The sequence below is a fragment of the Parasteatoda tepidariorum genome, chromosome 4 (assembly GCF_043381705.1).
Source record: "Parasteatoda tepidariorum isolate YZ-2023 chromosome 4, CAS_Ptep_4.0, whole genome shotgun sequence".
NCBI lineage: Eukaryota > Metazoa > Arthropoda > Arachnida > Araneae > Theridiidae > Parasteatoda > Parasteatoda tepidariorum.
Window position 1 is genome coordinate 53,880,787 of NC_092207.1, and position 24,348 is coordinate 53,905,134.

The following is a 24,348-nucleotide window of genomic DNA, read 5'->3' on the forward strand; positions in this document are numbered from 1 at the left end:
TTCTAATTTACAAAACAAATCAATGTAATCAATTTCGTTATTTGTACAAAAATGTACAAGCTGTTATGAAAATAAAAAAAGTTTACTAAGCATTTTTTTAAATAAAGTTTTGATGTTTGTGAACTGCTGCACAATTATAATGTTATTTTTAGTAAAATTATTTTTTTGAGTATACACATAGAAAAATATTCTGATAAAATTACCGTTCTGTATGATAAAGACATTTCTGGTTTTAAAAAAATCATAATTCTGATAATAAAAAACTAAATATTTATTATCAGATAACTAATATTAAACCATTAAAAACTAATATTTAAACTAATAAATAAAACTAAGGATAAAACTAAGGAATATGGGAATAAAACTAATAAAACTAATATGGGAATAAAACTAAGTATTTAAACCATTTATTTTGTAATGTTTCTGATTAAATGGTAATGGTTTACCAGAAATTTTGGTTTTTCGAAATTATAGTTATTTTACTACACATTTAATAAAAAATACAAAATTGCAAAGTAAATTTTATCAAATAGATGGTTTTTATACCATGCTCTAAAATATCATAATAGATAAAATTTTCAAATTTTACCACATTTACCAAATTTTATCACATTATAAAGCTATATTTAATTGCGAATTACTAAAACATCGTTAGTAAAGCGCTTCTGTAAAAGTTACCGAGCTTTTTAGTTATCCGATAGAGCCAGAAACACGGTAAAGTTTACAAACTTATTTTCTCACTATAGTGACACTAGTTTTTACTACCTTCAGTTTCATTTTTTCCCTTAATCGGTGTTGAGCAGCCGTCTCGTTTTTGGATTAAATACATCTATTAGTTTTTGGTGTAATTAAGTGTAAATGTCTGTTAAAAATTATAAGGAATCGGAATTTGGTATTATTAATATGTAAGCTCATATCCATTAAATAAAAAGACCAGGTAAATAATAAATAAATGTCACAATTGCTTTTCAATCTTATTTTTATGACATCCCACTTTCTCAACAAGAGCTCCAGTGTAATTTTGCTGTGTTTAGTTTTACTGTGTTAACGGATTTTGGTTTTTACCGTGTATAGAGTAATTAATTTAGTTATAAGTAATGCAATTTTCCGTTTCCCAAGATTTAATAAGAAAAAGAGCTAAATTAAATTTGACAAAATGATTTACAAAACATGCGTTAAAATTAACTTAATTAGATAACAAAAATTTGCTGATGCAGTAATTTTTTATACAAAAGGAGCGGTTAAATTAAATGAAAATTGAGGTTAAAGAACCGGGAATTTTATCCCCAAGTGACAATTTACTCTTATTTTATTCACAATCTACACAACAAAGGACCTAATATATGTTTTTTAGTATGTTTATTTTTACTGCATTAATTAATGAATACGAGACTTTTAATAGTTGCCCAGCAATAGAATTTTCCCTTTTCACAAACATTTTGCCCTGACATAGCTGGGGCACAGGTGCTTTTTTTATATATATTTTTTTACCCTCTAATTACAAGTAAAAATATTTTTTATAATTTTTATTATAAAGAAAGTCTAACAGTTACTAAAAAAAATATGTTAGATCTGAATTACTAAACTACTAACTAAATTAAACTACTTACTAAACTAATACGAATTACTAAACGAATTATCCAAATTACTTTGTACTAAAATATAAAATACAAAAAAAGTAGTTTAAAAATTTTACTTATCGACTGGAAATTAGAACTTTCAAACTATAATCAAAGATTTTATCAATATTTTATATTCAAAGATTTTTCAATAATTGATTTTGTAAATTAAAGAAATGTCAATGATGAATAGCTATTTGGATCTAAATAACTTAAAATAAGTGCTAATCTGAAAAATTATCGCTTAAAAGTTGTTTGGAAAATTTTACCTTAAACGCAGAAAAAGACACCCGTATTTCATGCTGTATTTCATAACCATAATTTATTACAATGCTAAATATAATATTTTTTATTTTTTTACCAAAATTAAAACTAAATAAAGAAAATTGTGAGAAAAATACGTTTAATAAAAATTCTGCGTCAAATGGTTAAGATAAGTTTACGATATGTTATATCTCTATAACGCAAAATATCTACTAAATATATTTTTCGTAATTTTTCATTATTTTGTATAAATGTAGTTCAAAATAAGTGAAAAAAATTATAGCTTTAGCATTTTAATAATTAATGGTAATGAAATACATTATGAAGTACTAGTGTATTTTTCTGCGTAATAGGTAAAATCTTCCTAAAACGGTTCACTTCGAAGCAATAATTTTTCGTATTTGCACTTATTTACAGTTTTTATTTAGATCTAAGAGAAACAACTATTTTTCAGTGAAATTTCTTTACTTTACAAAATCAATTATTGATAAATGTTTTCAATAAGAATAAGAAAAAAATGACTAACTACTTTTTTTGGATATTATATTTTTGTTCAAATACAATTCCGTTATTCTAGCAGATTTTTTCAGTAAGTATAAAACTAAATTTTATAATTAAAAAATACCAAAATGCATTTTTATAACAATTAGAGAGGCAGAAAAAAATATATAAAATGCATTTTTATAACATCTGTTCTGCTTCAAAAGGCTTAGCATTGATATGAAATGTGTATTGTCTTTATGTTTCTAAATTAAGTTTTACAAAATTGTTTACAAAAATGCGTTAAAAGAAACGCATTTAAATAAAGAAAATTTGTTGATTAAATAATTTTTTGTACAAAATTTGTGACCAAGTTGCACGAAATACTTTTTATCTCCAGATGACAAGTGACTTTTACCCTTATTTTTACCCAGCATACACATTAAAGGACTTAGTTTTACTTCTAGTTAATATACTAGATAGTTTTACTTCTAGTTAATATACTAGATAGTTTTATTGTCTTTACTTTTGCTGAGTTAAATAATCATTAAGATATTTTTTTTTGTAGTCATTAATCCAGAAATAAGCTATGCACATTTTCGTTTAAGTCACATGGTGCCTTCTTCTCTTATTTGTATGACATTCTCATATGAAGTCAATTATAGTTTTAATGGGTCAACCAAATAATGCAATGCAAGTATTTGCATTGTAATTAATCCAGCTATAAGCTATGTCGCTTTGTAAAATTAAAAAAAGCTAAATTAATCTTGACAAAACCATTTTCTAAGCATTTATAACGGAATATACATAAATCTTACTAAAAGAATTCCATATATTTTTTAAATACATTTTAGTAATAAGAACGTAATGTCTGTTTTAAATTCACTTCATGGTCTTATACTATTCACATTTACCAAAAAGCAAAGTTTGCTTGAATTCAATTTATCTTTAGGAAGTCAAAAATAATAACATTTGAGGAAAATTTTCTGAGAATATTTTAAAACTCCATTTAAAAAATTAATAGCTTCATTCTAAAACTTCTCCCCCTTTCGAAAAGAATTTAAATTCGTGAAACTTCAATAACGGAGATCATTAATTTCTCTTGATGAATGGCGGATTCTTCTTCTTTTCTCGACAAACTTAACTAAGAAAGAGTTTCTAGAATATTATTTTATCTTTAAATTAACTTATTTGAAATAGATTATGCAGACAAAGAGAGTAAATTCAATAACTTCGTTATGAAATAACAAAAAGAAAAACGTTCTTAAAGTGTTTTCTTAGAACTAGGTTACCCTATTTCAGTGTTTACATTATAATTTCCAAAATAAGTTATGTTTATCACTGCACATATTTTATTAGAAGTTCGAAATAGATTCTGAAACAAATCTTTTAAATTAAAAATTCTTTTATTTGCACTGGTATCCATCATTTATTTTCAATCAACTAAATAACTATTCTGGCACCGTTCTTTTAGTCATTAAGCTGTAATTTATTCTATTTTTTATCGTCTGCGTAAGGCTTTTGCTAGATAAAAGTTTATACAAATGTGACATAGATGAATTGACTTTTCAGATTTGTATTTATCTAATGCAGCAATTACGTAATTTGAAACAAACCAATCATAATAAAAAGTAGGGGGGAAAGCGTTTAATGCTGAAAATAGAAACAAATATCGGTCTCCATGGCGATATTTCTTTCTGCGTTTTGGCAACAGTCCTATTCCCATTTTAAATTGCTTTCTTTTAATACATTGATATGAAATGTGTTGGTTGTGTCTTATCTTTTGATACATGGTGTTTTCAACCTTATTTTTCTAAAAGCTAGAAAGTGATAATATGTTACTCAAAACAGTGTATTTTTTGTTTTTATTTCAAAAGTTATTCCTTACGAAAACTTATGTCAAGATTTTTATGCAAACAAATTCTAAAACAGTAATTTCTTTTTAGCTAAACAGTCGCATTATTAACTTCGAATTCAAAAAATCATAAGAAATAGTCGTTATACTGAATAGTGTTCACATCTTATTTAGAATTTCACAGAATAAAAAAAATAAGTTGTAAACGACTCAAAATTCTATGCGCACATTTTCCACTGAAATTATCATTATAATTGAGTGAATAAATTATTTGTTTTGAATAGTTATTTATCAAATGAATCTTTCTATATTCTAGTTTTAATTTTTTTTAAAAATATTTTTTAAGTAAAGAATGTAATTACAATGTAGAATATAAGATAGAGAATAAAAAAATAATTTGTGTCAACAATTTTAATAATGAAAGAATCGAAATAATAAAGAATCAAAATATAAATAATAATGAGGGAATAATGACAAAATTGTTTAAATAAATGCATAAAGAAATTATTCCATAAGTTTTAGGTCATAAAAATGCTTAAAAAAAAGTAATGATTTTAACGAGAATTTTTAAATTTTTAGTATTTACAAAATACTTTTTTAAAATAAAATCTGGAGGTACATTGAAATGATTTTAGGGGATGCAGACAATGCTATAAAAATGGAATATCAGTTGAACAAAATTTGAATGCTAATTTTGTCATATTACTGATAGAAATTGGAGATTTGGTTCCCTTATTCTTTAACATTAATTAGTTCTTGTCAAACATTTGTTCTTGATTAGTTAATCTTAATTAGTTCTTAAAAATTAAAACTTACAAAAAATAAAATGAAATGTAAAAAATTAGTTCTTTTTTTTCAAGATGCCTCTTAATGACTTTATTTTAAAATTTTGAAAATGTGGCTTTTTTCTTATTGAAAAAGAATTCGTTGATAGTTTGACTTTTAAGTAAATGATTCACTGTAAATTATTAAACATGTTCCCTTTACCAAGAATAAACATTTTATAATATAAGAAACTGCATTGTTTAACTATTTGTTATTCCCATTTACCTAATATAAGAATAAAAATTTATAACACAACATGATAACAATATATACTAAGGGTATACAAGTTTACTCGGAAAAGAGTCAAACATAGAATTTTAACTTTTAGCTGAATGGATTAGATTATGCTAATAGAAGACTATATATTATATTATATTTTTGAATTAAAAAACCTTTAAAGGTTTTGCACACTTTGTTTTCCTTAACAAATTTAAGTTTTGCTGGCTTTCAAGTATACTTTATAAAAAAATTATTTATTTACTTTTTTTACTTCGTAGAAATCCCTTGGATGTTTATGCAAATCTTTGAAAGACATTAATTTTTAGTTGAAACATAAGCGATTTAATATAGAAAATTAAAGGGCCACGTTTGGCTCCAGCGGCACACTAGTTTATCCATAATTAATAACAAATTATAGTTTGACACTGATATTTATTGTATTGAATTTTATAAATTTATTTTTGATCCCTTCTTAATTGGCTATAGAAATACATCAACAGTGCTATGGTACCTCATACTCTCATACCAATTAATGGAGAAGGAGCTTGCCTTTTTCGAACAATCGTATATGCATTATATGATGCGCAAATTATGGCTCGAGAGGTGAGTGAGGAAGTAGTACAGAGATGCAGCTAATTTAATGCTTCTATGTCTACTATGCTAAAATATGGTGATTTGATGACTGCCGGACAGATTTTAACTTATCACTAAAGTTCAATACATGAAGAACTTAGACAAAATCGCAGAGATACCTTGAAAATATTTAAAATTCTGCGAGTAACAGGTAGTAGAAGTAATAAAACGCTAAATGATAATAAGCAAATCTTTAAATAAAATCAGATCTTATGTTATTCTGTTTATTATAGATGATTAACGATAATTATATTTTTCATTAATTTAATTATCGTTTTTTATGATATTTAAATCAATTTTTTATTTTTTAAATTAATTTCGTATTTTTCCATTATAAGTACAGCTCATTAGATAGTGTGTCCGCTTCCGATATCTCTGTTCACCTCCGGTGATTAAATCAAATAAAATTACTTCACATAATGTTGATTTATTTTGCTTTAACTATTGTGTACTTGCAACTCGAGTGGAAGTGAAGTGATTATGCCTATAACCATGTGATTTAAATCAGATTTGATTGGATACCCGTAAGCGACGTCACACGCGTGTGTTGAACTTGATTGGATTCTGAACCGATAAATAGCACAATTTATCTACGTTGACGTCACTAGCAGGCATCCAATTGTTACACTTCTGAACTGTTTTTTTTTTCCATAAATATTTTCAAATTATTTATTTATTAATTTATTATTTTCGCTGCTCTTCATATTACTCTTTTTTTAATGTTGCTCTTCGAGCTTAATGAATATAATACAACTGGATAGTTACACAGATTTTTTTAGTATTAATTAAATTTAAATCTGTATTTAAATTAAATATTAATTTATGCATAGAAGAAACATTTTCACGTTCATTTATAAAAGAAATAATATAAGATAGTTAATTTACTGGATTATTCTTTGAAATTAGATATGTGGTATTAATATGAGGATTAGATATAGTGGTATTAATATGTGATGTAAATATGTGATATTAATATGTAGATTAGATATAGTATCAAAACTAATTTTAGATGGAATGGTATTGTCAAGTTATTTATTATTAAATAATTTTGATTGAAACAGCTTGCGTCTAGAAGTGAATGAAATAAAAATAATTAAATTAAATAGAAATTAAGTCAAATCAAAGGAAAAAACCTAAGAGTGTTTGCAAGGTTTAATAAAAACAGAAATCTCTTTGTATCTATTGATGCAAACAAGGAATCCAATGGTGAACACATAATGAACAAATTATCAAGAATTGGCTAATAATACCGTCAATTTAAAATTTAGGCATATGATTACTATAAACCTGTAATTTTTAAATATATGTAAATGTTTCTTATGAAAAGCCATAATATTATTACTATTTCACTAATCTTGAAAGTTAATGACCATTTATTCTCAGTAAACCCTATTTTCGACAATTTTATTTAAAAATTACAATTCATTGTAATAACTATACATTAAGTCAATCCCACCATTTAGGAATGCAATGTTTGCTGACTTAGAAAGCACATAAATGAATTAAACAAATTCAAGTAGTTCTAAATAACTATTAATAATTATTTATTAGTTTTTATACACCACTTTTTAATTTTAGTTTTAATAATCCAATTTTTACACTCCAATTTTCTAAAAAATGCTCATTTTTAGTTTAAAAATAATTTAAAAATCCAAAGCTGGATGCTACGAGCGTAACACAAAATGTTACGTTTATAGCAGCTAATTTTTAAGTTTTGGAAAATTTTAAATTTCTAAAAATTGATAAACAAAAAAAAGAGTTATTTTAACGAAAATTATTAAAACAGATTGATTTCTTTTATCTCAATTGTATGCATTTAAAATCTACAAATATGACATTTGTAAACAATAGAGTTTCTCATTAATAACATTTCATTTTATTTGAATAAATCTGAAATTTACTTATAAATGATGATTTTAAAAATGAGTCAAAAAACTTTAAAATGAGAACTAGAAAAATATGTATTTTTCAAAAATATGAACTTGGTAGAAAAAAAAATTTCTATTATTTTCTCTAAAAGGCTTTTGCAAAATAAACTAAAAACTCTTTTTTTAGCATTCATTTGTTCTTTCTTTTTATTTCTTTCAAACAAATTCATAAAAAAAGCTCTCTCTTTCTTAAAACTATTTTAATCATTCATTTAGGTTATTAGTTTCCCAAAATTGTTTCTTATGAATTTTTTTGAAAAATTGTTCTTGAAGTTGAATTATTAATTTTTCATTTGTAACAAATTTTAGCATTTTTAAGCTATTTTCTTTCCTGCAAACACAGCTTTATTTTATCTATATTTTACTTCATCAAATATACTTTTTTCTAATTTTATCTGTAATTTCAGTAGCTTTACTTCTCTTGAAATTACTGACTGGGAAATAAATGACATTTTAATAGTATCTGATGACTTAATAACTACTTTTATACAGAAAAAAGCAATATTCTAATGGCTCTGCTGTCTAAATAATAAGGTTTATTTTTGTTCCTTGAGTGCTTTATTAAATGTCAACAATCAAAATGCCATCTTTTTGTATTATCTCTTATAGTAATTTTTAAAAATTGCTGTTACAAGAAAGGAAACTTTTACTATTAAAACTTAATTTAAATTATACTTAACTTTGTAACAATATGCATTTATTTTTAACATCCAATTAAATTTCAATGATGCAATGAATGATAATAATGGCAATTTATCTTTTAGATATTTTTCCTTCAATATGCATAGCGTACTCTTATTAACTATATAACAGTATCATATTAGATTAATGTTTAGAATACGTTTGACAATTATTTCTGCTTTACTATTTATTTATTAATGTAATATAGTTATATTTCTGAGATTGGATAGTTTGAACTTCAATTTTTTATTATGTCGAAGTTAAAGATTTCTTAAAAGATTCTTTTAAAGATATTTTATTATTACATTATAGTTGAATATTTTCTTGTAATGACGTAATTAAGTTTAACAAACGAAAACTATTCACACAAAATTTATATTTTTTTTAATACATGGTCTGATGATGAACAATGCGACAGCGGGGTGAACAGTTAAAAAAAGGGAACGAAGCGAATGGAAAAGAACTACTTACCGCCAGCAGCGAAATCGGTCAAATAGTTCTTGAGGAGCCGCGACGGCTCAGGGGATAGAGAGTTCGCCTTCAAATGAGGTGAACCGGAGTTCGATCTTGGCGATGGCTGGTCGATACGAATTCCGCATCCGGCTTGCACCGACCACAATGCTGACATGAAATATCCTCAGTGGTAGATGGATCATGGGTTAGAGCCCCCTTGCCGTCAGGCTGACCGTGGGAGGTTCCCGTAGTCTTCCTCTCCATGTGACGCAAATGTGGGTTAGTTCCATCAAAAAGTCCTCCACGAAGGCTCCCTATACTTGATCCAGGAGTTGCTGTCTTCTGGATTGAGTTCAAAATTACAAGGCTATGGAGTTGAACATTAATAGTCGTAAACCCAAAGATTGAGTCGGCTGTTCAACGACGGTTATAAAAAAAATTAGTTCTTGAGAAATGAAAAAGTAAAAATGATGGATTTATTTAAATTTTATTACTTAGAAACTATTCGACCAATTTTTTTTCCAAATTCTGAATTCGTTCAAGTGATGTAAAAATTTGTAGACCTTACAATTCAAAATATTTTGATCATTATTAAATAAAAAATTATAAATAATTGTTAAGAATTATTTTTTACAAGGAATTATCTTTAAATAAACGAATTTTTAGTTGTGTGCAAAATCATTATTTATTAGCTTAATTTTTTTTTCTAGATGTAGCGAAATACGTAAGTAAAATTGACGTTAAGGTGTCCAAGCTTTAGGTCTAGTAACTAAACTAATGGAACCATACTTTCCAGATTGCGGCTACCCCCTATGTTCTGAGAACAGAAATCCGAATTCGTAGAATAAAAAAAGTATGTTTATTTAGAGAAAGAACGTTTTTATGTCTGATGCCGTAACTTAAAATATCGTTTGCACCACTTTATTATCATATTTAAATTTTACCCAATGGTAGTTTAGGAAATGACAAAATTGGGAAAATGCTTTTCCCCAATACACTATTTCCCTATCTAATAACATGGGGAGAAAAAAACGGTATGCAGAAAAGACTGCAAGTTAAAATACAATTTTTTTACACGCAGAATCGTCTGTGGGTAATAAATAACAAAACGTAAAAATCCGATTACTAGATCAAATGTTATTCAAAGTGTTCATTTTTAATTTAAGCACTTACATTGTTAATGTAACCTATTAAGGTTCATTTTGTTCATATTATGGTGAAAAAACTTTTGCGCAATTTTAAACGTTATGTACTTATTGCATTCCTTGCACCAACATCAACATAGGATATTTTTTACGTTTTGCTTTGGTTAATGCTGTTAAGTGGGATACAATCACGACCGCAACCACAAAAAACACGAGCAGGAAAAGTGCAGTGAAAATGGTGATTTTATTCGGCTTTGGATAGTTGAATCCCTCTAAGTTGAATTCGCATCCTTTATTTGAAGCCATTCGTATTCCTTTCAAGGAAGCAAAGAGTATCTAATGAAATTAAAAAAAAACACAAATGTAAAGAATATTCTTTAAAGAATAGTAACAAGAAATAAATTTGAAATAAAAATACTCTAAAAGGGCACCAAGAAAAATAAAAAGAAAGTTTCACTGTTAGGTATTTCCTAACAAAATTAAACCATTCACGGAGAAAAGATTTGTGGTAAAATTAACGTACTCTATGGTTGTGACATTTTTAGCAAAAAAAACCAACATAATTCGGGTTAATAATACCAAAACATACGGTATTTAAACTATTCTTTTGGAAATTTTTTCCATTCAAATGGTAACGTTGTACCGGAAATTCTGGTTAAAGTAAAAAAAAAATACAAAAGTAAAAAATACAAAACAGAAAAGTAAACTTAACCACGCAAAAAATGGTTTTTATGCCATGCTCTGGGGTATCACAATGCAATTAACAAATTTTATCTCATTAAAAAAATATTTTATTGTTAATTTTACCAAGATAATTCCAAAACAATTCGATAAAAATTATTATGTTTTTTGATGTTCTTTTAATAACAGAAGCACTGTAAATTGTTCCATTTGCTGGTAGATTTGACAGTACTTTTTTTTCTCAGTGTTCATTTATATTTTAAAAGCTAAGTTCCATTCCAGATAATATCTTAAGCATGAACAGACAAAATTAATTAACATTTATATTAGGTTTTCGTATAAAAAATTAGCTTTTCGTGGAGGAAAAAAATTCTATTTTGACCACATTTCGAGTGTCTAGCAGTTGTTGAAGAAGGCAGGTGATTGAAAAATTGAAGTGGGGAATAAAAAGTATCGTATTCTCTGCAATTTCAAGAGCCGTTACTCTACGCTTTGCAGCTGTTGTAGCCGCTCGTGTACACTTTTTTCACCTGCGTGTTTGGAACATTTAATGCCTTCTGTTGAGCCCCCCTTCTTTTACAAATTGGAACCGATTAATTTTTTCACTCTAGTATTATACCTGAATTTGAAGAAAGAAAAAAAGCACACAAAACAATATTGCATACGCAGCAAATCAACCCCCCTGTGTCTTAAAGATATTGAGTTTACCCAGACAATGATTGAATCGGGCCAAGGCATCAGCCGGTAAATCGAGAAGCAGATGATAGTGATGCAACATTTTAGTGCTGTACTTAACTCTGCTATTTCACTCTGTTGGAGACGGATTGAAATTGAATGCTATTCCATTGAATTCAATTTCAGTAAAAAGTTTGTAGTGGAAGTAAAAAATTTCATTTAAAAAAGACTTTTTGCATATTTGAAAGTATTTGTATGTTTTAATAGATATTACATAATAATTAGATATTACATAATAATAACATAACATTGTAATTACATAATAATAAGTATTACGAAAGAGATATTACATAATAGATTTAATAGATATGTGTTTCAGCTAACTTTCATTCTAAAGCAGTATTTAATTTCAATTATCAGAAATAATTCTGCTCCGGAAAAAATCGAGTTTTCCGGGTTTTTCGATCCGGAAGTTCCTAGGTCCAGAAGTTTCAAGAAATCATCGATCACGTTTATGTATAAAAATTCTGGTATAGTTTATTTAAAAATATTAGAACTAGAATTTATACTTGGCATCTCTTTCATTTGTAAATATTTCTTCTGGTATAATAATAAATGAGATTGGAGATGAAGGTAAACTTATTCATAATTTTTAATTTAAATTATGCTGCATATAATTTATTTAGAATTTCATGTTTTGAAAATATGAATGATTTAAATTTATTTTCATTATTTACTTTTTTTTCCCCAATGCCCACCTGGATAATGACCTAGGTCATACAGGCATCTGAAGGGAAGATTTGTTAGCCACTCTTTCAGGGGCACCATATTAGGTGGGCCAACTTTGCTCCCATAGTAAGGACAGAGAAGGAAAGAACATCCATGCCTTGCCCGGGATTCAAACCCAGATCCTTTCTTATGCAAGAGAAGTTTCCTAACCCCTACACAGGCCGGTCGGCTGATTTAAATTTATAAATACATTAATTTTTTAAAATGCGTCATTAATGATTTTGCTCAAGAAATTTTCAGGATTTTTGAGTTGGAATAATTCACCATGAATAATTCGCCCCGAAATTTTTTACCATTTGTAAAAAATTCTGGAATAAATTACGGTATAAAATATCGGTGCCTTGGGTGCAACTTCCGTAAAATCCATTTTACCATATAATCCTTTTTTACCGTACTTATTACTGAAAAATTAAGTTATATCATATTTTCTGTTCCGTGTCGTGTTATAGTAAAAATTGATTTTACGGTAAAAAGTATCGGCACCCTTGAGTTCCGGTACTTTTTTACTGTAATTTGACTTAGAATTTTTTACAGTGCGTACTTGATACATTTTTACTCGATATAAACTAGTTCAGGTTCTTTCTCACGTGAGATGTTTGAATTCTCAGCTTGCTTAGGTTCTTATTCTAAATTATCTAATCCTAATAAAAATATTTTACGAGAAAAACCATTTAAAAAGTATAAAAAAATTATGTTCGAAATGTTTGCTGGAGTTGGTTTCTACACTCATTCTTGTTGATTCTTTTCTCCTAAGCTTTTAATCTTCCGCGCATGCATTTTTTTTAAAATATTTGTACTTTTTTAACATTTGGAGTGAAGTTCATACTTGGTACATTTTTGATTTGCTCATCAACTTTTTCGAAAAACAGAGCCTCTTACAATAATTAGATTATTCTATTCAACTTATTTCTAATTCTAATAAAAATATTTTTCGCGAAAAATTTTAATTAATTTAAAAAGTATGGAGTATTGCTCTCTAAATGCTTGCTAAAATAAATTTTTAAACTTATTTTTATGGTTTCATTCACCTAAATTTATTTTTAAACATTTGCCGATGACGTGACGTCTTTTCTCCTATAGCAACAACACCTGCGTATGATGACACACCTGTTTATGAAAAAACTCCCACGCCCCATCATTTAATAAAGTCGAGTTGAATTGGTTTTGTTCCTAGCGTTTATATTTCCAGTCACGTTTTTCAGTAGCTCTCATGGAAATTTCTTATGTTAATATACTATTTGCTTTGACATTATGTTTATTTACCAAAAATAAGAGAGAAGTTAAAGAAAGAAAGAAATGAAAACTTCATTTAAAATTATTTTATAATTGAAAACTTAACAACTTTTATGAACATTATTCGTTGAATGCATTTCTGTATTTGTTTTGAGAATTCGTCAACGAAGGTTTGTTTAAATTTCACGTTTTGATTCAAATGAATCGAAATTTTTAAAAAATTATTTAATATTTTAAGAAATTAAAATGAATTGCTGCTCCAACTTACTTCAAAACTCTTAGCACTCAATCATATCAGTAAACAAAACTAGTTATACACTGAGAAAAAAGTATGGTAAAAACTACTAGAATATGGTAAAAGTTACCGTGTTTCTGGCTTTATGGGAACACTAGAAAGCTAGATAATTTTTCCCGAAGTGCTTCTGTAATGATATTTGTAAAATTAGCTATTAAATGTGGTTTTATACTACGTGAAAAAATTTTGTAAATGTGTTAAAATATAATATTTATTATGATATCTTAGAGCATAGCATAAAAGCCATTTATTTGGTTAAATTTACTTTTTTATTAAATGAGTAATTAAACAGTTACCATATAAATGGGAAAATTTCCCAATGAATGGGTTAAATATTTTGGTTTTATAAACCAGAATTTTTTTTATTAGAAATGTCATTACCAAACTGCATTGTAATTTTACCAGATTTTTTTTTCGTCGTGCATGGCTTTATTTAACACCGTACTAAAATTACATCGAATTTACATGAGAAATAGCTCACGATGTACTAGTGGTTTTAGCATGTAGATAATAGAGAATATAACGAGATTATTTATAAGAAATATTTTTTATTCAGTTTTTGTTAGAAATATTTTTATCATCACTATTTAATAAAGTTCGTTAATACGCACTACATGCTCACAATATTTGTGGCGATAACAAGATTTTATGTAATTTTGCAAAAAGTAGACCCGCAGTAAATTCGATTTAATGCTGTACCATAATATCGGTACGTTGAACTACAATAAGTGGAAATTTGCTGCAACCTTAATAAGATATTAAATTGAACGATATTTTTGTTCAAATTGCGCAGTCGGCTGAGACATTACTCGCGCCGCTGGTTGTAGATCCGAGGATTGTGAGTTCGATCCTAGCTGCCCACAACCAGCTTATATACGCAGCAAAGTACATGCTGTCGTAGCTGAAAGTACTCTCTTTAGTTGTGGTGTGGGAGTTTGGAGAGAGGCGTGTACCTGCTCAGGCACTGCTTACGTCGTCGACCAGGATTAAAATTACTTGGCATTCCTTACATAACCATTAAAAAATCGAGCTCTGAAAGTGGGGCTAGGTGCTTGGTCATGGTTGGGTGATTATGACGTTCAAACTGAACATATAGTATCGTGTAATCAAGTTTAAGAAGTGTGGTAATGCGGTCTAACTTAACACTGTACTAAGGTTGCTGCGAATTTGAACGATACGATACATTTCAACATTTTTATACAATACGCATCATAATGTCTAACAGTGTACTTAATTTATGCACAAAATACGCTACGTCTGCATAGCTTTGAATAACAATGAGCGAACATTGTAACTGATTGAGATAATTTAACGTTAACCAAAATTAACTCGTTTTTGCCTTGGAGATTTCCAGATTCGCCTTGTACCCCCAAAACACATTCGAAAAAAAGGAGTCCATCATCATCTTTTATAGACAGAGACATAAATGTCTTCTAATTACTGTGAAAACTCCATTATCCTCCCCACTTTCTTCAAATAAAAATGGAAAAATGACCCAGAAAAATGAACAAAACTAAAACAATTTCACGTATCATTTTCTCTATCTTCCCATAAAACGTCATATATCTTTTGTGACTATATTTTCGTCCGAGGGCAGTAACACGATGTTTTCCAACTTTAATGGACAATCATTATTTTTCTCAACGGTTACAGCATTTGGAGGGCACTTACATGTTTTAAGACCCAGTAGAAAGCGAGTGGTGATAAGAATTTTATTGGTCATTTATGGGGGGTGGAGGCACTATTGAGATGGTTTAGTGTAAGCATCATTAACTGTTGAAGCTGATAAATTCTCTCCGATGATGGAAATAAATCAATAATTTAAAAGTTAGGACTTGTTTTCAGGAGAAAAATTATTGAGCAGTTTTCTCTATTTTATGTTTGCAATAACAAGCTCTTGCAGAAGGATGAGTGATTGTTAAAGTGTAGAAATGAACGAATAAAAAGAACGTTAATGGTTACAGTTTAGCATAATTTTTGAATGATGTGTTGTTATAACATTATTCCTTGCTTGATGATGATATAAAATGACTCACAAACATACTTTCTTTTTTATCTTAGATTACACGTTTTGTTTCAACTGCGGCCATTTTAGAGTAACATTTTGACAGTGATATTTGCAATTTCTTTCTGATCTCGTGACAATTCGAAAGATTTTGTGTTAATGTTTTAGAGAATTCATTTGCCTTTTTCATAATTAAAATACCTCATATCTAAGAATCAACTTTGTCATAATCAACCCTGTATTTCAATTTCCTTACTTTCAAAAGTGAACTTCAAATACAGAAATGTGTCCATCACAAACAAAACGGATATTCATTCGATGCCAACTTATCCAAGAATCAATCTTATATCCTGGCAATCCATTCCCAAAAGTCTACATGACTGATTCATCATAAATTTATCACTATAACTTTGTATTGTAACACTATGATAGTTTACTTCTATAATAGCCAATCATAACCTTTATACCTTGCCTCGTATAAAAAATCTCTCTTACATCGTGCATCATATCCAAGAATCAAAACAAGTATACTTAATCATTACATATTTCTCAATCGTACGTTGTTTTGTAAATTTATAAGAACTCTATGCAATAAGAATAAAGAATCACCTTCATATCGTGCCTCATATCCAAGAATCAATCTTATATTTTGCCTTTTAGCCAAAGGTCAACACTATGATACCAAATCACATGTTATTCAATCAACTCATTGGGATGCAATATAAGAATGTAATTCTATAAGAACAAATAATAACTTTTATATCTTGCCCCGTGACAAGAATCAATTTTTTATCATGCATCATATCCCAGTATCAAAACATTTTATAATAAAGACTCACGCTCATATCATTTTTTATATCCAGAATCAGTCTCACACCTGCCGCATACCAAATAATAATTATACCTATCTCATCCCCAAGAACCAACGCAGCAACATTTACTAATACATTTCCCAATAATTCGTTGTTTTGCAGCCCTATAAGATAAGAATGATCCTTATATATTTCCTCATCTCCAAAAATCAGTCTTACATCTATCTCATACTCAATAATCAACATTATGATATTTAATTGTGTATTTCGATGTATTATTCTGTAACCCTATAAGAGTTCTGTTCTATAATAAAGAATCCCCTTTATATCTTTCCTCATATCGAAGAATCAGTCTTACACCTGTCTCATGCTCAAGAATCAACACCCTGATATTTTATGTATTTCGGTACATTATTCTGTAACCTTATAAGAGTTCTGTTCTATAATAAAGAATCCCCTTTATATCTTTCCTCATATCCAAGAATCAGTCTTACACCTGTCTCATGCTCAAGAATCAACACTCTGATATTTTATGTACTTCGATATATTATTTTATAACCCTATAAGAGTTCTGTTCTATAATAAAGAATCCCCTTTATATCTTTCCTCATATCCAAGAATCAACCTTATACCTGTCTCATGCTCAAGAATTAACACTCTGATATTTTATGTATTTCGATACATTATTTTGTAACCCTACGTGTTCTGTTTTATAATAAAGAATCCCCTTTATATCTTTCCTCACATCCAAGTATCAACCTTACACCTGCCTCATCCCAAGAATCAACACTGTCATGCTTAGTAATATATTTCTCATTCATACGTTGTTTTGTAACACCATAAGAATTCATAAATCGTCACAAGAATTCATAAATCATCGGTCGAGTTCATAAATCGCGAGTAATTAAAGAAATTAAATTGTTAAAATAATCCCTCCTGACTGCGTCAATGCTTGGAATTATTTTATACCGAAGTTTATTCTATTTAATTCGACTTAAAAACGTTATTCTCGTCCGCAATTACAATTCAATATTGATTAAGTTTTTGACGGAACTTAATATATTTAAATATCTAAGAAGGTAAAAGCAATTTTCAAAGCAAACTACTTTTTTAATGAGATACCGCTTTTACTTTTCTTCTAAAATAATAGGGTATCAATAGAGACTTAAACTGTCTCTTACATACTTTTATTTACCTTTGATTAGATTATTTTCGAGAAGCGAAAATCGATAGCATTTTATGGAAAATCGATTCGTTTGAAATGACTTATAAGCTTAACATCTATCGTTTTTCGATAACTAATGTAGAAAGAATTAATGAAGAAAATTATATTTCCGATTAAATTAATGGAGTCGAGTTTCAAATTATAGCAAGTTACATCATGTTTAAAAAATTTTATTTAATTAAAATAAAGCTATCTTTTTAATTTATTTCGAAAAATTATTTTACTGAATTCAGTTTTGAGTAATAGAGAAGATAGAGACACGTCATTAAAAATCATGTTTAAAAAGATTCTCATTTTATATTTTTTCCCCAATTCATAAAACTCATAATTAAATTTAGCTAGTTGCATTTATTCTTTTAAATGCTATTGCGTCTTCTTTCTGAATAAATCTTAAAATGAAAAATTTCATTTTTATAAAATTTTTAAAATTAAAATGCTTTTCAGAGTTTTATTTTTAATTTCATTATTGAAATTAATGTTTGATATGGAAGATAAGGAAAAGTACTATAAAAATAAAATTTTATAATTTAAATTTAAAACATTTATAATTGAATATAAATTTAATTTGAGCCTAATGTACATGACTGAAACTGATGTTGTTTTGGAAATAAGAAATAATTAAAGTGATAGAGAATTTAAATTTAGTTANATAAATTCATAGATATAGGGTTTTCTAGTAAACATCCACCCTAAATTTATACTGTCGAAAAAGTATACTTATTAGGGGTAGCGAAATAATATTTTAAAATGAAACATCAAAACCTGTTTGATGGCCTGAGGAAACAAGGGGGAGTATAAAGGTGAACATTAGAACAATCTACAAGTTTCATCGGACAATCATATTAATTATTATGATTTTCATCCTGACTTCGTCATTAGTGATTCGATATATTTCGATACCGCTTTTGTTTTGTTTTATGCCATTGCTCATTGTTTTCTTTTGCTTCGGAGAGATATCGGATTTTTCATATCACGATATATTATCATGTAATATCGATAATTCATGTTAGTTGATTTGCTTTATACTTACATAAACTGCAAATTTACTGACTAATAATTTACTAATAAAATAATGGTCATTTACATTGACCATTATTTTCTTTTCCCAACTAAAATTTAGTAATGTTATCGTATTCAATAATTAATGTTATAGATAATGCTTGCGATACAATATTTACTATTGTCAATGATGATTGCAACATTATCATCACATTTTCAATACTTATTGCAAGGCAAGGTTTCAACGATATATCATAAGAATTTTTATTTAATATACCATTATTATAGTGTTTAAATAATATCGATATTTCACGATGTATCACCCTGCTCTACTTTTAATGCATTTTATTTGTTATGTTCCTATCTATTAAATAAATTATTTATTATAAATTATTATTTTAAAGCATTATTACTAAAATAATTGTTTATGGAATTACAATCAGATACATAGATTTGTTACTTACTTTTTTTTTGGAACTCTGGCTTCATGCCATTCATTAATTCATATACATTAATAAAATGATTTCATTTGCATAAGTAACTATTTATTATCATTATAAAGCATAAATATGAAAATCTAATAACAAAATAAAACTAATTTCATTTATTTCTTTCAGATTTTATTGTACCTCCATTTTTATTTGAGTTTATCGTAGACTAATAAAGAAGCAAGTATTAAGAGATCAGTGTGGCTTCATGTCTGTCGACCAAGTAAGTCATTTCAATTTTTCACTTGGTTAATTTTATTTACTTCTTTTCTGCTTCATGAAAAATTTTATGTACAATTTCCAGAATCCTTTCCGGAATACTTTTTTTCTTCCGATTGTGTGAATATTCTCCGCTACTTACACGGATACAAAAAAAAGAAAACGAGAAAAAATCGATAGCTTTCTTTTTTTTTTCGTTCATATGGTCTATTTTTTCCCCGCGGATGAATTTTGACACGCGAATGCAAGTTGTTCACCTATTAAATGGATGAAAGTAAAGACACCCTGAGGGTTAGAGAAAAGAAGAAAAAAATGAAACGGACGTAAAGAAGAAAATCGTATGAATGGGTGGCGATCAAGTTTGTGAGAGGTATATATGTTATTTGACATCGTTTACGAACGCAACAAGTTGCTCACTAGAGAATACCGTTAGTAGGAATTCTTTTCGACAAAATATAACCTATGAAAAATATTTTTTTTTATTTGTTCTTTTTTAATAAGAAATATCTTTTTCGTATTTAATTAATATCAATATTTTCAATTCTTACTTAAGAATTTTTTTTTGCATATCCTTATTATTTACAAACGACAATTTTTACTACATATTTAATAACTCACTTCTGCTAGATAGCTAGAGTGCTCAAATTCCAACAAGAACTCTGTATTTGATTTTTCCGTAGTTGTATTCAAGTGTGCAACTTCTTAAATGTTTTAAGCAAAATTATCACGATTTTACCACTATCAAAATTTTTACGTCATAAATAAAATAACAAACACCAAACTAAACAAGTAAAATTATAAAATAAAAATTTTGAAAACTACGTTTTTTAAGTTTTAACTTTTTTTTTTTTTCATCTCCCCCGAAATGGAATACGAAGAGCATACATACACTGTAAAAACCTCCAGATCAAAGTAGGGTATTAAGTACCAGCATTACATCAACCCCAAAATTCATTTTTACCGTAAAATATTGTACTGTAATTTTTACAGTAATCTTTATTTAATTGGAGAGATACATTGATTTTACGGTAATTATTATTGTAAAAATTACTGTATATCAGATTTTCTGTTCCGTAACATGCTTCATAAAAATGGATTTCGAAGTAAAAAGTACCGGTACTCTGAGTGCTGGTACTTTTTACCGTAGTTTGATTCGGAAGTTTTTATAGTGTTAAACCCTTTTGCAAGAAACTTCTATTAACGCCGAAAATTTTCTTGACTTTTTCAAGAATGATACGCCATTTTTCTTTTTGCTTTAGATGTACCGTAATTAGAACTATTTTCTTCTTTTTAGTCTGCATAGTGTTTTTCTTAAAATAATCCATCTTAGTTTAAATTTTTAAGTTATACTAATAATTTAAAAACTTAAAGTTTGTGTTGCTACTGTTAAAGTTTTAATATAAAACAAACAATCATCATTCTCCGAGATTTGAAGTGTATCGACTTCTTGAGAAACTTTTCTTTCATTCAACAATACAATATTATTCAGTACTCTGTAACAAAAAAGCACTTATTTCCTTTTAAAAATTCCAGCATCATAAAACTGCGAAACAACAAAATCCTTTTTCCAAATAATTAATTTTGAATGGCCACCCGTATAATAAAACAACTTTTGGAAGCCCATTAATCCATTCGATAATATGCAAAGAGCAGTAAATAAAAACTTAGATATAATTTATCCGTAATATTTCGCCATTTTCGGAAACAATCGAAGTAAGAAATTTTTAAAATTTCCAGCTTTTTCACACAGTCTGAGAAATCTATTATTGTTATTGTTATTATCGCTTTTAATAGGTAATTAGTTTGAGTAGATACGATTTTAACGATTCGAGTCATAAAATTTATTTCTCGCGCTATAATAATTTTTAATATTCAGGAAAATATTCTCCCGCCCTCCAAACGATATCATAAACCCTTCATTGAGTTTCTGACATTAAACGCTAGAGGGGGCGAGCTCTGCCTCATAAATTATGCAACAGCAGTACTACCACTAAAGACAAATGGTTCGCATTAAAGCCGATGCTAATTGCGAATTCGTGTTGTCTAGAATCCCTATTATTATCTCTCCTTTATTATGCGCCGTAGATTTACGCCATTTGCTTTAGATCGTACCGTTGACTGAGGAGTACGAATTTTATGACGTTGAATAAGAAGTGCCTTTAAATTTTCAAGAATTTCTTTATTTTTCAACTTTCTAAGGAGAGAGAGAAATTTATTTTCCTCTTAGCGAATAGGATGCGGCTCTTTAACTGTAATGGGCTCTGCTAAATGGGTCCGAAATAATCTTCCATTTGATTAAATCTTTCGATATGAACTCTTCCCTCCCAAACATTGCTCTACCTTCCCCCCTTCATGCAGTTAGTGAGATTTAATTAAATTAAGCAGCTAAGTGAAGATTGGAATTATAAATCTAATCTATAAAGATCCCTAATTTGTAACTTTTTTTTCCCTTCCAAAAGTTAACTATATTTGTAAGTATGATAATTGAGTTTGTGAAATCAATTGTTGGGCGTTGCTTTGAAATTCAAATATAACAATTGATTGTTTTGAACTAATGATTATATGAACCAAGATTTGCATTACAATATGCCTTTGTGATATTAATTATTTAACCATTATTAACTTTGCTTTTGCGAATTTTTACTGAAAGTGATCATGAGTTGTAAATGGCAGGCCAAAATGGAATATTTTAATTATATTATCTCATAGTTTGGAATTTATGTTATTCGTGGGGGTTCGAAGGAATTAAAAGCTTAGGGAAACTTTCTACGTTGAGATTCCAGAAATTGCGGGGATTCTTCATTTTCTTTGTAAGCCCCTTCACTTACTTGATTGCATTAAAATTATGAAATAAATGTAGTTCAGTTTAGAATTCTCTGATCTTTTCATACAATAGGTAAAGTTTCAGACAATGTCATATAGATCACTTTTTTAAAAAGTGATTTTATGTTATTTATTTTTAATTTTTCAGTTGATTCAAATGAAAAATCGATTGGTAAATCGTTACTTACAGAAAAAATTAGACCAACTTATTGATGTCTTGACCAACTGATGTCTTGACCAACTTATTAATGCAAATTTGCTGTAACCTTAATTATATGCTAAATTGATGTATGTTTCCGTTCAATTTGGAACATAGTATCAAGTAGTCAAGTTCAAAATGGTTTTAATTCCTCCATAATGTGGTTTGATTTTGCTTACTGCCAAAAGATTTAGTATATCCTAACACCAAAAATGGTACAACTGCCTTCTTTCGAATTAGGCTTAATGAAACAAGCGAAATATTTTCAAATTATTTAATATGATTGACATTATTATTTAATAAAATTACAAATATTATTGTAAACCTGTTTACGAGAACATAATTATCTTTACAATACACAACTAACTATTTAAATATACTTTTGTAAGAGTAAACTTCTATTTCTGTGGAAAATTTAGCAACAATGCGAGATGACAACAAACTTACACCTTCTCGTGCTCGGTGGTAGACGTTACCATATATGGATTTCTAAACCACTTTTGAAATCCATATATGGTAACGACCATGCCCTGAATAGTTTAAATATGTGTGAGTTTGGCATAAGCATTCTCTTTTATTGATGTTTAAATTTAAATACATACTTTGAAGTGTAACACGAACGCTTGATTCGGTACTAGAATTCGGAGAGTTGTTACACCACAGTTTTAAAAGAGTACAGTATGTTGCTGAAAATTTTCACGATACTCTGCGTTTATGTGCCACAAAATTTCTAACGAGAAATAGTTTTACCTTAGTTAATTATTTGATGATAGTTACTATTATTAGTACTAATACAATTCATTTTGTAAGTAAGTTAATAACTAGAAGCATTTTCAAATTGCAATGCTTACATTTACAATTTAAACACCCGTTTAAACTAGGTATGCAATACAATCGGAACAGCAAATTGTCGCATTGATAGTGTTTCAATTAGACATATCCTTAAACAAACCTATGATTTTCTTTTAGTCCTTCCTCCCATCCTATTGATCGATGAATTGGCAACATTTACATCAATTCACTCACTCATCAACGATTAGTCATATACAATTCTACATCACCCCCTTTAAAAGGGGGGGTTTACTATATCCCCATTGTATTGCGGGGATGGATTCAATACATCCACCCTCTTGTGTGGAAATTGCCATAGACAAGAGAGGCTTTTGTGTAGACCGACAGGGCTATGGAAGGGGTTTGTTACCGGGAAGACCTCTTCCGAGGTAATGAGATGTCTATTATCGTAATACAGGAGAACCCCCCAAATGTAATGGTTTCTTCCTAATCTGATTATGAGTCTTAAAATGTAATTTGTAAAATTCATTCCTTTAGGTAGAGCGGTGATGGGATGATATTGATATCTAAGGCAATTTTCTAAAAGGCTTTTACATTAAGGACGTAGTAGAAAGATGTTGCCAATAGAATTTGCTAATAAAATTAGACTAATATTATCGGAATTCTCATGTAGGAATGGGATGATTAAAATGAGCTGACTCATTTTGTGATGATTTTGGAGTTTTAGTTACTAAGTTTAAGAATTCGGTTGTTTTGATCGATTAAATATATTTTCAGCATCTTAAGTGTGGTAAGCTGAAAACCAAACTTAACTATTCGCTATACTATTTCTATCTATTATAGTCTGGGCAGTTACTATAAATGCATGTTTTATATTGACCTCTGAAATCTGCTGGTCGGCTTCTTGTAAGTAATTGGCCTGTTCTGTTTGCTTATTAGTTGACTTGCTAATATATAACTAGATATGCAATATTGGATTTTGAATTTTTGGTTACTAAGTTTAGGAATTCG

At 28.2% G+C, this 24,348-nt stretch overlaps 1 protein-coding gene across 1 annotated transcript in view; it reads left to right on the forward strand.

Annotated features, from left to right (window-relative positions):
• LOC107452080 (thymocyte selection-associated high mobility group box protein TOX) overlaps positions 1 to 24,348 on the forward strand; it is a gene marked incomplete at its 5' end in the record, with an annotated part of 95,899 nt that overhangs the window by 17,588 nt on the left and 53,963 nt on the right. Inside the window, 1 exon segment of the mRNA XM_071179821.1 lies at positions 19,434 to 19,527. Coding sequence (XP_071035922.1) covers positions 19,513 to 19,527 — 15 coding nt within the window.